At 40.4% G+C, this 14,412-nt stretch overlaps 1 protein-coding gene across 2 annotated transcripts in view; it reads right to left on the reverse strand.

Moving 5' to 3' along the window:
- Window positions 1-13,456, reverse strand: part of nkd1 (NKD inhibitor of WNT signaling pathway 1) — a 36,852-nt gene extending 23,396 nt beyond the window's left edge. For both annotated transcript variants that reach the window (XM_034148426.1, XM_034148425.1), the window contains exons 1-3: window positions 13,305-13,456; window positions 13,181-13,213; window positions 12,842-12,981 (exon numbers count right to left, since the gene is read on the reverse strand). In XM_034148426.1, the coding sequence (XP_034004317.1) occupies window positions 12,842-12,981; window positions 13,181-13,213; window positions 13,305-13,329 (198 nt within the window). In that variant the 5' untranslated portion in view covers window positions 13,330-13,456. The remainder of the gene's footprint in view (window positions 1-12,841; window positions 12,982-13,180; window positions 13,214-13,304) is intronic.
- Between the last annotated feature and the right edge of the window lie 956 nt (window positions 13,457-14,412).

The following is a 14,412-nucleotide window of genomic DNA, read 5'->3' on the forward strand; positions in this document are numbered from 1 at the left end:
GTGATTTCATTTTCTACAACCAAAAACATTGGGCTTCAATCCCAAATGTTCTCCTAAAAGTGGTTGTAAAAAGACAACAATAGTGATGCACAAAACAGATGAGCAATAAGCAATAGTTTGCGAGCTAGGGTGAGGGAGTTTAGGGTGTGTGTGGTCTCCAGTACAATACATATCAATAAACAGTAGTAGGGTTAGGGTTAGGGCTACTACTTTCAAAAGCGTCTTGTTTTATATCTCGTAAGGCAACAATGATCCATGGATGTTACCCTCCCTGCTCTTCTTGGTACCTGAAGTAACACAACAAGCTCCATGTCAGCAATGGATGGTTTTATTTCAATCCCCTAAATGTTTAATTCAACGATGTCTGATCGTTGCTTTGAGCAGTTAGGGCTCAAAGGAAAAAAACATCAACAATTCTGATGAGTGTCTTTGTTCCCAGCTCAATATTTGGTATACACAAATTAAGTCAACTTTTTTAAAGGTTTTCTACCGTCAAGGACTAATTTTCACATGACCTAATGTGAAACCTCAATACTATGGTCCCTTTTGAAAAGTTCCCACAATAGCTCAGAGCATATTGAACAAATGCTGGGCTGAGGGAAACACTCTTTTTAGGTTGCTATTATGTGATAATAATAATAATAATAATAATAATAATAATAATAATAATAATAATAATAATAATAGGGATTGGTTCGTCAAAAAGGTTCCCAGTGCGTTGAAAAGAAACAGCATAAGGGTCCTGGTCTAGCGTCCGAATGTTGGGAATGGGTTTTTGTCAAGAAAAGACCCTGAGAACATCAAAATAATGATTCCCAAAGATCAGTATTTCATGTTTTAATAGGCAAATCAAAACTTGGGTTCAGTCAAATTGGCAGAAACACAGCAGAATTTGGGATACAAGCGAGGACAACTGCACGTCATTTGGGACTCTACCAGAAGGCATTTAAGTTAACATGTGAGCAGACAGCACAAGCAAAGCCATTTCTGTTTTTATCCTCAAGTTTCCCTGGGAGTCGGAGAGTTAAAGGGGAATCTGAGCTAGAGGTGAATCCACAAAACACATTCTCCACCAGCCAATGAACTCCACATTGGGACCTTGCATTCCCAAGAGGAAGCTATGGTTTGGAGGGGAATGGAGACAGCCTGTCGCTTGGCCTTGATTTACAGGTAGTCTCCGCCTGCCAAGAGTAACAAATCACAACATTATGGCCCTCTGAATTCAAAGTGAAGCTCCGTTCCAAAGAATGAGAAAATGAGAGGAGAGAAGGAGAAGAAGGGGGAGTTTTATGCAAAAGGACACACCTCATCTCCATGAAGGAAATTAGTTTGCTCTGACTGGAACCTTTAACTTCCTCTGCAAAAAAACAAAACACAGACTAGTTCTGCTGAGGTTGACATGAGCTCACAGAGTGTACATGTGTGTCAATCATTATTGTAACATTTGGATGGATTATACATTCAAGACGACTAGTTGCCTGCTTCCATGCGTGCTGTGTTTAACAGTGAGTGTGCTCCACTGTGTCTAGAAGAGGGTCCAAGTAATTAGTCAAAAGCTCTCTTTGAGGAGAGACAGTCCTTCAGTTGTCTGGGTGGCTTCAGACGCCAGGCTCAAGTGCTGCTAAGTGTGGGAGGAACAAGGCTTTAGCCAGAAAGTCTACCTCGAGGGTAGCTAGAAAGTGACAGCCACTTAAACCCTTTAACCACAGCCAAATGAGAAACTCCTCTGTAACCTGTCATGTCAGTCGCTTCGAGAAAATAGGATATCCTTTAGGTTTTAACAATATCTTGTTGCGTTTTAAACATGTAAAAGATTAGATGGCCTGAAAATAGGAGCTCACGTGAAGTTACCTTAAAGAGAAAAGTGTAGACAGTAGGTCCTAAATTAAAGACATCAACGTCTTCTCTTCAATGTGGTTACCATTGTCTGATCCAGACAGAACCTTTAAGATTACACAAAGGAATGCAAATAATAGCTATTGTTTTGTGCTAATATCATATCATCTTATCTACTGAACCAGATAGGGATGTCACGCGATTCTTTGGTACAGTAAATGTGTTTAAGAAGCAGTAAACTCACTTATGTTACTTTCAGACGATGCCGGTTGTTTCCGTGATAATACTTCTTAGCAAACAAAGAATCCAGGATGAAATCAGCCTGTTGAAAGCTAGGTAATGTTAGCTAGCATCTCTTAGCAGCAGGTGTTTAACCATGGTGCATTTGGGCTGTATTCAGTCATACTTGAGAAGCTACATTTAATCATAATGCATCACAATATAGTCTTGGTACACACAGTGAAAAACCAGCTATTGATTCGTCATAAAGGTGATATTATAATCAGATCCTTACTATTCCTGCAAAATCACAGTAACATCAACATCACAACCCTCCTGTTTCATTCAGTGCCAGTTACTACTTCAATAAACAGCGGAGCTCCATGTGGTCGAGTGGCATGAAGATGAAAACCTCTGACGTGTGCATAACATGTTGACCAGATGTCACCGACCTCAACACCTAGGTGGCCGTTGTTCCTCTCTGCCCACACACACACACACACACACACACACACACACACACACACACACACACACACATATCCATACACTCATGCCTTTACACACACACGCTGTTGGAGCAGACATCCTGCTAGCCACAAGCCACTACCTCTAAACATCCCTCACATCTGACCTTTTAACTGCAGACCTAAAATCTCTGTAATTACAGAGAGTGTTTCAACTTTGCGAGTAAACATAGCAGCAGAAATAGACACTTCAACTACTATATACAAGTGCGCTGATGCCAGTGGCCGGTTGCTATTCATAGCTCTCTGGAATTAGTGGCTTGTGTCACAGCTCACCATAATGAACTTGCAGCACAGAGAAGTTCCATTGGTCTTGAAAAATAAGTGATTGATCATGTCATCAGAATTCAGGAAGCAGCTCTTTGTACACCAATTGTAATACAAGAAAGGTTAAGAAAAAGTATCTACACAAGTTAATCCGAAGAGAGAGAATAAGGATTTCAATTCAGCACGATGTGACTCTGAGTTAGGATTGGTCAATTGGACGTATATTTTGGCTATTGGTGATTGGTCTTTGGGCCATTTTTGTCATTGTATTTGTGGATTAATGGTTTTCCCCCAAAGAGCGAGTCGATTCTTTTTGTGCAAGGATATAGAAAGTGAGGAAAACTATTGTGTAGACCTGCACATGTTCACATCTAACTCAGTAGAATTAAGGGTTTATTGTCACTTGGTGATTGTTAGACAAATGGAAAGATTGTTTAAGTGGGCTTCATTTTGTTTGTTTGAAGGAAGTGTGTATTACGATGCCATCCCTTGCACACACATCTGCACAAATACGTCAGCAATCGCCAGTTCTTTTGCTAACGGTGGCTGGTTGGAAGATACAAATCGAAAAACCCTAGACAAAAGCTTACGAAAAAAGACTAAGTGATGTTATGCTTAAGGACAAGAGCACTTTACTAGAGGCCTATGTCGAAGCACTCTTCTAAAAACTTCACAAATCTTGACTCAAGGATGCTATTTTTTCAAACTTGAGCAAGGAATTGTTTGGGGGAATGGTGTGTTTGACTGACGGGGCAAATGGCCCTTAAGGGAGCAAAGGGTTGTCCTGCTTCACTGAGAGTCTATAGGGTGAGGTCCTCTTTAGGCTACGGCACCTGTGGAGCATAAACACACCAGGGAAGGACAGCTTTCCTTTCAGCAGGGCCGCTCCTCTGTTTGGCTTTCCTCCCACCAAAAACATCCCCTAACAGACAATCCAGACCTCCTCCAGCCCTGGCGCCACAGGAAGAGCTGAAGAGTCCTGAAACCTGTGTCGGTGGGAGGCACAATGCCCTCCCAACTCTGTTTACCTAAATCCACTTCCTGCGTTTGCTCCTCCTCAGGTGGCCTTACTGCCCTGGTCACAAAAGCTCTCAAACACAAGGAGGATAAATACAACAGCAGGATCGTGATAGGTCCAGCACTGGTGGTTCCCATACGACCCGTTCGCAAAGAAAAACAAGTGAAGGGGAATCACGCTGCGGCCTCTGCATCTGCTCGCCGTGATGAATGGATTCCCATATTAGGGTAAACAAATGTGTAATGTGTCCGTGTGCTTCGTGGCGCATCCCGTGCATGTGCCGATCTCATGAGAGCTTGATAGCAGTTTTATGCAGATGTTGATCACGTCTTGTTTAAGAGGCGCTCAGTCAAATTATTCAGCACTTACTGCAAGGGCCAGAGCGCAACCCGCAAGGGGATCTGATAAACAAACAAGAGAGAATTATTCAGGGTTTAAACACTTAAACACCCACTTCAGCAGAGCCTTCCAAGTGGGTGATTTAAATGGAAAGAGGAGCTCAGCGTCACGACAGGAGCCCGGGTGACCTGGAGCTTTTTCAAGTAACACGCACAAAATATCGAACCTATTACAGACTATTGTTTGTATTACATAACATAACAACTTAAGATGTTTGCCTTTTCACACAGTAATTCTGTCATAACTAGGGTTGGGTCCTGAGTTTGTTACTTTTAAGGGTATTCGCGTTAAATAAACTTGATCTTACGAGCACTTATCTAAACAAGTTTCTTTCACAAATAACAAACCAAAAAAGGTAAATAACTACAAAATATATTCACAATGATAAACACAATGATACGGACTATAAAAGTAGTGCGTAGTAAGAAGAAAAAGCAACATTGAAGTAAAGAAAAAATAGCCTTTCTCTTAAAAATGTTATGTTTTAAAGTATATATGCAGCAACTGAAAACCTATAGTTTAAAGTCCTGAAATACTGCATATAACATTATACACATGTGCTAAAATAATGATCACCAGCGTTTCCGCCAGGAGGGCGTCTTGGCGTCATTTAGCTCGGAACGCCCTGAACTCAAGCCGAGGGCGTCCAAAAAAAATTAATAATTTGAGAGAACATAGAGAGTTTTTATCGCTTGAAATGACGAAAAGGAAAAAGGACAAGGACATCGCTCTGTTGGAGGGGCAAAGGAGTCTGGTGGGATTCTTTTTTATGGCCGCCAGCAAAGCGCGTTCCTGTGACGGAAAAAAACACCGCCGCATCTTCCAAGGGCCGTGCCAGGAGGGGTGTCCCTGTCGGCAGGGAGACGGTAAAGAGATAGTATCTATAAGGGACGGCTCAATTATAAATTCAAGTCACGTGACATGACGTGACGTAACACACCCCACCCCCCCACCGCTCTCGGGGTGGACGCCCTCTCAGCCCTGGTCTGGCGGAAACACTGATATCTAACTATCATCATTATCTATGTGTCTTTCCCCATGATCTAGTCCATTTGTCCTATCACTCTTATAAAGGCAAAAAGCCCCAAACAACTTTTAAAGAATCTAAATTATTCTATCAATGTTATACTTTACATAAAACCTATTTGCAGATGTCTATGCTCTACCATACTAGCTGCATGAAACCATCCGTTATCTATCATGTACTTTCTATAACAATTAAATGTTTCTCTCTCCTTTCATATTTCAAAACAAACGTGGAAAGGAAACAGTTTCCTGAAGCAAAAGGAATTAGCATGTCTATAGCATACACACCTCAAAGGCTGAAACTACATAAGCATTAAGATTTCAGTTCAAATTAACTCTTTATTCGGGTTGATTATGTGTTCAAGAATATCTCACTGTTTATACAACACACGCCGGGGCATATGCTTCTTAATTGCAAGCCATTTCAATCCGAGTCTACTTTCAAAACAAAAGGAGGACTAAACAGCCAAACACCCTGAAAATCAAATCGTTTCTTCGAGCTGTGAAATAAATGCCACCCTCAAGCGTGAAACAAACCCCTCCAGCCTGAATGTATCTGTGACAGGGTGTTGAGAGACACTTTGATCAACAGCTATCCGTATAGCGAGCATATATTTTGAGAAACAAAGCACAATCTGAGCTGCTAATCCCCAGAGATTTAGAGCACATTCCCCCAGAATCCTTTGATCTCTGGAGTGCATCCGGACAGCTGACTCCAGACATACTGCACATGCACGAACAGATTTGCACGTACATGAGCCCCATTTAATTTCAGATGCCAAACACATTGTTTTATTCCTACACCTACAAGTGATGGGTAGTCATTGCTTTACAAACTTTAAACAAGCTATGGTACTTTATAGAACTCTACAACTAAACGAGGGCTGGGGAAAATATCAATATTGCAAAATGAGACTAGATATTGTCTTTGATTTTGAATATGCAATATCGTAGTGTTGTCTTTTCCTGGTTTTAAAGGCAAAGTGATGTCATTTTCAAAACTGTATTTTCGTTTCAAGTAATTATCTTCACATTACTGATGATTGTTTATCAACATTTTGTTTGTATTTTATGAAAACACCAATAGTCAAACCAACAAAATCGTCTCAATATTGATATCAGGGTATGAGGTCTAAGATATTATGATGTCGTATTTGGATTGGTTTTTATTTATTTTATATAAGAATATGGAGGGCTAAATATGAGGTTTGGGTAATATCTTCTTTATGCACAAGTCTGTTGAAAGGACTTGTTTTTTTATTTGTAATATACTTTTCAATCAAATATCAATCATGCATGATAATGTTTTTTTTAAATAGCCTTCCTATCAATGTTTTTTTTAAGCTCAATTATAAACACATAATATATCACCAGCATTTCTCCCATTTGTCCTGGACATTGAAATCTTCCCCATCACCAATTGTCTCCAGCAGAAACGCTGACTGACACTGCGCTTCTTAATCAAATCAGAAGAAAAGTATGTGATGTAATCTGGCCGTTGTGAAACACATAAGACAGACAGAGAGGAGATGCTTTAGCACCAAAAAGGAAGTGGATAAACCTGATCAAATGTCAACATGCCACTGGGGCTTTAACTTACTCTAAACCAGCCATTCTTTCACAGGAAACATTTCCGAAAGGCGCCTTTCACAGAAACCAAATCATCCGCTGTGCTTTGTCCCACAGGAGACTCTCCTCCAGGTTTAAGTAATCTATGTGACACATGATGCCGGATGTGACATTAAAGCCACCTGAACGTCCCCGGACCCTCGGCTATGTTGACGTCAGCCCCTTCCACGCCATCTTCTCATGGGAAAACCACACAGCCAGGTGCTACCCCTCCTCTCCATAGGCTGAGGCTTTTCTTCTCTTTAGAGTGTGGCTCCAAACTTTTCTCCCAGCCTCTTCAAAGACCAACAACAGGCCCTCCTGTCCCTTGGGAGCACAGAGGGGGTAGAGCCCGGTGGGAGAGGGGCATACGTCACACAAGAGGCCAGCCGGTGGGAAAAGAAAACGCACGGGGAGAGGACAGAAAGAAGGAGAGGAGGATGCATTTGAAAGGTGCTTTCAGCTTCCAGACAAGAGCCTTTCGCTTTGTGGAAACGACAAGGAGAGAAAAAGCAGAAGCGAAAAAGACGAAGGGGGCGCAAAAACCTGCCATGTCTTTTATCAGACTTGGAGGCTGAGGGAATGCGTTTAAAAGCTTTAGGCCTTAAAAAAAAAATACTTTCAAAAAAATTATAATCAAAGGGCTTGCAACAGACGGGGAGACAAGGGGGTTGGGGGCAGAAGTTTCACTGTTGAGTTGAATTCTGTCATACCTTTTTTTGTCTGCGCTTCCATACAAGTTGATGGGAGCTCAGATTGAAAAAATATACACAAGCATTGGAATTGTAAGAGCAGCAGCTTGGGGTGACTAGAGGTGGCTTTCTTTACAACAAAAAGGGTAGGGCTTGACAGAGGAGAAGCCATCACTGTCACTACAAACACCTCCCAGCGTGGCCCACTTAAAATGCAGTCTCGTTTCATCAGCCACAACCGACACAAGGCCACAGGGTGAACTCTAGAAACAGATGGAGGCTAGGAGGAGGGGGGAGGGGAGTTTTAAGAATAGAAAAGGGGGTAACTGTGAGTTTTAACCATTAAAAGACATTATTTAATTACACGTAAGATCATTCATCTGTTGCCAAGAGAAGCATCTAATGACAGAACTCCAAAGTCAGAAGCCTATCAGTGCCCACATCAGCGACATAATACTTCATAACATATCACATTTATGGGTAGGTGTAGACACGATGCTGTACACAGGGGAGAAAGTGTGCCAAGGCTCACATGACCTGGATCTCATGTGTTGAGAGACCCACCTGCCCACACCACTCAAAACATCTGACTGCATGGAAACATCATCAAAGATCTCCAGTTAATCTTTACATCTCCATCTATCTGTGCCACTATTTTAAAACCATTAATGAAGACGAACTGTTAGCAGCCCTTCAAAGTGACTCGTATCAGACTGGGAATATGGTTTGGAAAAGTTCACATCAAAAGAATTCCAAGCGTGGACTCCCCACTGTTGACACCCGACCCACATTCTCCCAGACCCTGGTTCAGCTGGGAGGGGGGGCTCAAAGAACAGCGGCTATAAATAACTATCTCACCAGGTATTCTTTAGAAAATGGACAGCTTTTAAAGCTCATAGAGTTGACTCGCATTCTAGCTTCTGTTTTTATTTGAAAGCACCGTGGGGTCGAATTTTTAAACTTCTTCTCACAGAGCGTTAAGACTTCTGATACGGCTAAAGAATGTGATACGGGGAGTAATTGAGGCTTTATATTCATTAAGATCAGGGATAAGTTTGGTTATTTATAATCCGTTGAGTATATTTTTAAAAATTAAATGGTTTCATCAATACTGTGGAAACTTTGGGAGCTCTTAACATTTGTGTACTTCTTCGTCAAGAACTTGAACAACATGTAAAAATTCAACATCAGGAGACGGAGCAATTACTCAACTAATCGATAATTCCATCAACAGAAAAATTATATATATATATATTTTGATAAGTCATTATTTGTTTGACCTTATATGTGCAAAATTGGCATCTTCTGATACATTGAATGCAGTGTTTCCCACAGAATTTGATTCTATTTGTGGGGGCACCGCACCCCCCCCCCCCCCGGCAAGAAAAGCCAAAGGCCCCTTAACCTATTCGGGTGGCCCACGCATCCACCCCCCCCTCAAATAAGAAAATACATGCGAGTTCATGCATGGCTACTGCAGACAACGTTCTTGTTGCTCTGTGTTGCGTTGTTAATGAGTGAGACACACTGGAGTTGAGGATCTGTGGGGTTTATTCTCCCAAAAATATAATTTACAATTTAGCAGACGCCTTATTCCAAAGCGACTTACAATACCAATTACAGGGACATTCTCCCTGGAGTAACTGAGGGCTAAGTGCCTTACTCAAGGGCACACTAGTAGTGGTGTTCCAGGCGGGATTTGAACTCGCAACCTTCCGATCATCAGCCCACCCCACTATCCATTAGACAAAAAAAAAATATATATTTTATGAGATCCATCATTTTATTTTATGAGATCCATATGTGGCGGACGATATTTGATTGTGGCCCGCCACAAATAAATCAATGTATGGGAAACACTGGAATGTACTTTCTTTTTGTGTTTTATATCATAATAAAATCAATATATTTAGGTTTTTCGGCTGACGCCTCTTGGACTTGAAAATAAAACTGAAACTGAGATAACCTTTTTTATTTAAACTATTGTTTTGCATTATACATTTTCTGACATAGATGACTTTAGAAACTCCCCGCTGTGGGACAACAAAGGATTTCTGATTCGGAAGTTAAAGTCAGAATAATCAATAAAAAACATTGTTGCAGCCATTAAAACATCGGCTTGAAATGCTCTAACATGCATAAATGTTGTTATGATATTAAGCATAGTGCTTAAACTGCATTTGCCAAATGTAAAAATCACCAGTCTAAATCACACACATCAGCACACTGGAGTAATAACCATGTAACCACAGAATAAGCAGACTGTGAGATCTGACACCAACAACACTTTTTGATGTCTTTGTTTAACAACTCAACATGACCCTGCAGTAATGGTGGCACAGTCGTGAGAGGAAATATAATCTATCACCAATTCTCATGCCATGTGTGTCTACACTGAACATGGAGTTGTCCTTTTCAATTAAAGTCTGAATGCCAAAGTCCTGGATGTTTGAATGGTTCAATGTCAAATGCACCATGTGTAAATGCTTCTGCTATCCTCCACTCATTACTTATACAAACCACCACTTCATGAATATGTTCTTTAACACAATAAGTACAGCAAGAAGCAAACACATGGTTTGAACTAGTAAATTAAATATTAAAGTTTTTGGATTTAGTTTGAATAGTTGCTAAACAACAAAGGAAAAGCAACCAAATACATATTTATGGTAGAAACACCTTTCGTCTTTTATTCATTTTCCCTCTAAGCTTCAAAAGCCATTATGCACCAACACTTGAATTATTAATAGAAACTGAGCTCTACTAACTCCACATTTTTACCATTTCATCAGGGGCTCCTGGTCGATCCTGAGCCAAAACTTTACACACCACTGACTGGAAAAGCAGAACCTTTCCAGGAACAAAGTAATGAATATTTGTTTTTTGGGGTAATAATGTATGCTAATGATGTGGTTTTACATGCTTAAATCGCCCAAAGCGTATGCAGCCGACTCGACATATAAGCAACCAATGGCATGGCTTCTCCGCTGTAGAAAGTAAACACAGATTCAGGTGTTTTTCATAAAGCCAATCTCCAAAGAATGGCCCGGAGACACAAAGCCTGAAGTCAGTTGGATCCTATTACTACATGAAGACGTTTATTGCAGCTTTGGGCACATGTCAGGATTAGTATCTTTGACACCATGTGGGTGCAACATGTAAAGCCAGTTGAAAAGTTCCAACACATGTACCACACTCCATCGCTCGCACGTCATGCACACTTAATTGGCATTCGCAAAAAGACCGCAACATCTCTCATTACTAACACACCCTGCAACACCATGGCTGCTATCAAAAAACCCCTGGCTGCAAAAGACAAAACAATGGAGGACTTTGGACCTGACTTGGGTCCAAAGAATGAGTTTATTTCTGTTGCCTTTAACTTCCTCAAGTTTGATCCATGCAAGGAATTCCCCAAACCAAAGGCTAATTTCTTTCTTCAACCCAGCATGTGCAGTTGTGTCTTACTTTGCACGCATGATAATCACTTTAAATGCATGGTGTAACATGACCTTTCCACAAGAACTGCTGCATGCTGAATGAGCAAAAGTCATAAAAAAGCAAATGAGAGGGACTGAAAGGGGGAAATAAGAGTATTTCAACAAGCAGCTACATGCAAATTAACAGGATTCTAAAAACTGGTAAGCAACTAAAGGACATTTGGAAAAGACAATCACGCCACAAGATGTCAAATCAAATCAGAGTCACAACATAATGGCTGCTCTGATGTGTCAAAATGCAAGAGATCCTGGATTCTGGGTTGCATTAAATGGATAATTGCATTTCTGCTCAAAGTGTCTGGATCGTGGGTGGAGAAACTGATTACATTTTTTTTTTCTTGAGGAAGGCCTCGCTAACCAAAGAGGCTTAAGGCTCCTCTGAAGCCATTCCAAAGGATTTCCCCACTTGACAACAACAGCACGGTGTTTACGGCAATGCCAAAATACAAAACAAGCGTGACCTCCAACATTTCTCTCCAGCATTTGCAATCCACACTTGTCACCAGACTGTCACACTGCAATGCTTTCAACTCAGTCTTGATCTATTGTTCCCTAAAATAAGAAACCTCAGATCAGTGCATAGGATGGTACCGACATTTGTTCCTTACACGAGTGCCCGAGAGAGAGGTAACGTCCATTTGGACAAAAATAAACATAAAAACAACAGATATAGGACCAGCTGTTTTGTTCTAATATAACATGTGCACTTTTACTTGCACCAATGTGTCATTTGCACATATTTCTTGCATTTAATGTCTTTGTTTATTGTATATCTTAATGCTGCACTGTTGTTAGATTCTGGCACTACAGCTGTTCAATGCAAACAACAAAGCTGTAAATATTGTGCATATGACAATAAAGCTTTTGAGTCCTTTGGATACTCAAATAAGAGTTACAAGCTTGTGGTTTTTGCAGCTATGTGTGAACTGTCAACTTAAAGTGTGTCACTGACTTGCAGAATGTCAACTAATTCAATGTCTAAAATCAGCAACATCAATATATATCCACCCTCGTCTCCATTGCTAAAAGTGTGTCCAACAAGAAGAACGTTTTCAAGACTTTTAGTGAAGTAAGTCACACATTAGTTTGAGACTAACTGTAGCCGCATGCAGTGGTGTAAAGTAACTAAGTACATTTACTCAAGTACTGTACTTCAGTAGACTTTTAAGATACTTGTTTTGCTACTTTGTACTTCTACCCCACTATAAATCAGAGGTTCATAGTGTACTTTTACTTTTACAAAACTTGCTTCCACTTTGCAAGATTTGATAAACACATTATTGCATCAATAACTCAAATCAGAGCATGTATTATAAGACAATCTGCAAAATGTGTACTTTGACTTGTGGTACTTTAAGTATATGTTGATGCTCATACACTTGTACTTTTACTTGAGTAACATTTTGAATGCAGGATTTTTACTTGTAACAGTCTTTCTACGCTATGGTACAATATCCGAGTACTTCTTCCACCTGAAAACATGAACATATATCCACCCTCTTCAACATTGCTTAAAGTTTGTCCAACAAACAGAAAGTGTTAAGACTTTTAGTGAAGTAACAGACACATTAGTTCAAGACTAAGTGTAGCCTCCCCATGCAAAACTGCAGATAAAGTGAGAAGCCTTCAAACGCACATTTTGGTGCAAAAAATAAATCCAGTCCTTACGATAAATGTCACAAACATGCACAATTTCACACGTTTCTGTTATGCTACTTCACTATAAATCCGTGAACCTCGTGGACTCACCCGTGCAGTCAGACCGCAGTTATTCTTGTGGTGACAGTCCCGCGGCTCGAGGCGAGAGCTCGTGCAGTAGTATTTCTGCTTCACGAGCCAGTCGTCGATTCCCTTTCTCGCCAAACAGGCATTGACTACAAAACTGTCGCCTGAAAAGAAAGAAGCGTATTATTTAGCAGCTATAAAGTATGTGTTTTTTTCGCGCTACACTCGTGTTTTCCACTAGCGGTATCTCCAGAGAGTCTTCGCTGTAATGCTTCTCTAATGAGCTGACACTTACAAAATTCACAAAACTGACCGAAATGTGAGACTTTATGATAATAAAAAGGGAAATATAAGAGCGCTTACCTTCTGGGCTCTCCCTCGGTTTACAAATAGCGGCTTTAGAGAGAAAGAAAGTCAGACAATGAATACTGGAAAGTATCGCAGCAGCACAAGAACTGTGATTTGTTTCAGGAATAAGAAACCTTACCATGTTTCGAGTGCAGTTTACCCATTTCTATGCATCGAGTTGGAGTTGAAAACCATCAGAAGAATATAATCCAGAGGAGAAAAATGGAAAACCTGCTACAAATATCCAGACAGAGGAGCGTCAGAAGACTGCGCTCAGAGGAGCTTCAGGACCGCAAGACTCAGAGCCAAACGAGCCTTTGATCCGGAGAGAAGACACACACACACACAGGACTATATAGGACTTCCGGTCTGCGCTTTCACAATAAAACACTTCAATCAATCAATCAATGTTTATTTATATAGCCCAATATCACAAATGTTACATTTGTCTCAGTGGACTTCACAGTTTGTACAGAATATCAGTTAATTAAGACACTTAATTAAGACACTGGCTTCACAAAGCAATGATTAGCATAACTGAAATACACATATGTGGCCAAATACTCACACATGTTTATGAAAATAATCCAATATTTAATTGGTTTTAGCCATATAGGCTACATCTGTAATACCTGCACAGCTCTGCCACTTATAACTGATATAGTGCATGTATTATATTATCATATTCTTGATGTTTGTATATGTATATTCCTTGTAGGCTTTACGTGTCGTTATTATTTCTTAATCGTTTTTAAAACTGCCTTTAAAATGGTTTCATATGTGTTCCTTTATTACAGCATGATTCCTCTTATTGTGGTGATATCATTATACACAAAAGCCAATTTCTTATATATGTAATACTGGCTACTTTTCAATTAACATGAATTTGATGTATAGCTTAGCCTACTTATTCCTGCATTTTATTACAATTTTCTGTCACTTGCACTGTTTTATTTCATTATCCGTTTATATGTCTTAAGTATAGTGTGTGTGGCATTGTTGGAGAAGTCTGAGACTAAATATTTGTATTGCCAACCACTAAGAAGAATCTTTTTTGCATGTGACAATACACCTTCAAATCTGATAATGAATGTAAGGAGGCGTGTGGCGCAATGGGTTAGTGCGTTGGTGTTCGGATCAGGGGAGCACAGGTTCAAACCCCACTGCAGTCAACATGTCGTTGTGTCCCTGGGCAAGACACTTCACCCCAAATTGCTCCTGTGGGGATTGTCCACAGTATTGAGTAT

The sequence above is a fragment of the Trematomus bernacchii genome, unplaced genomic scaffold (genome assembly GCF_902827165.1).
Source record: "Trematomus bernacchii unplaced genomic scaffold, fTreBer1.1, whole genome shotgun sequence".
Lineage (NCBI taxonomy): Eukaryota > Metazoa > Chordata > Actinopteri > Perciformes > Nototheniidae > Trematomus > Trematomus bernacchii.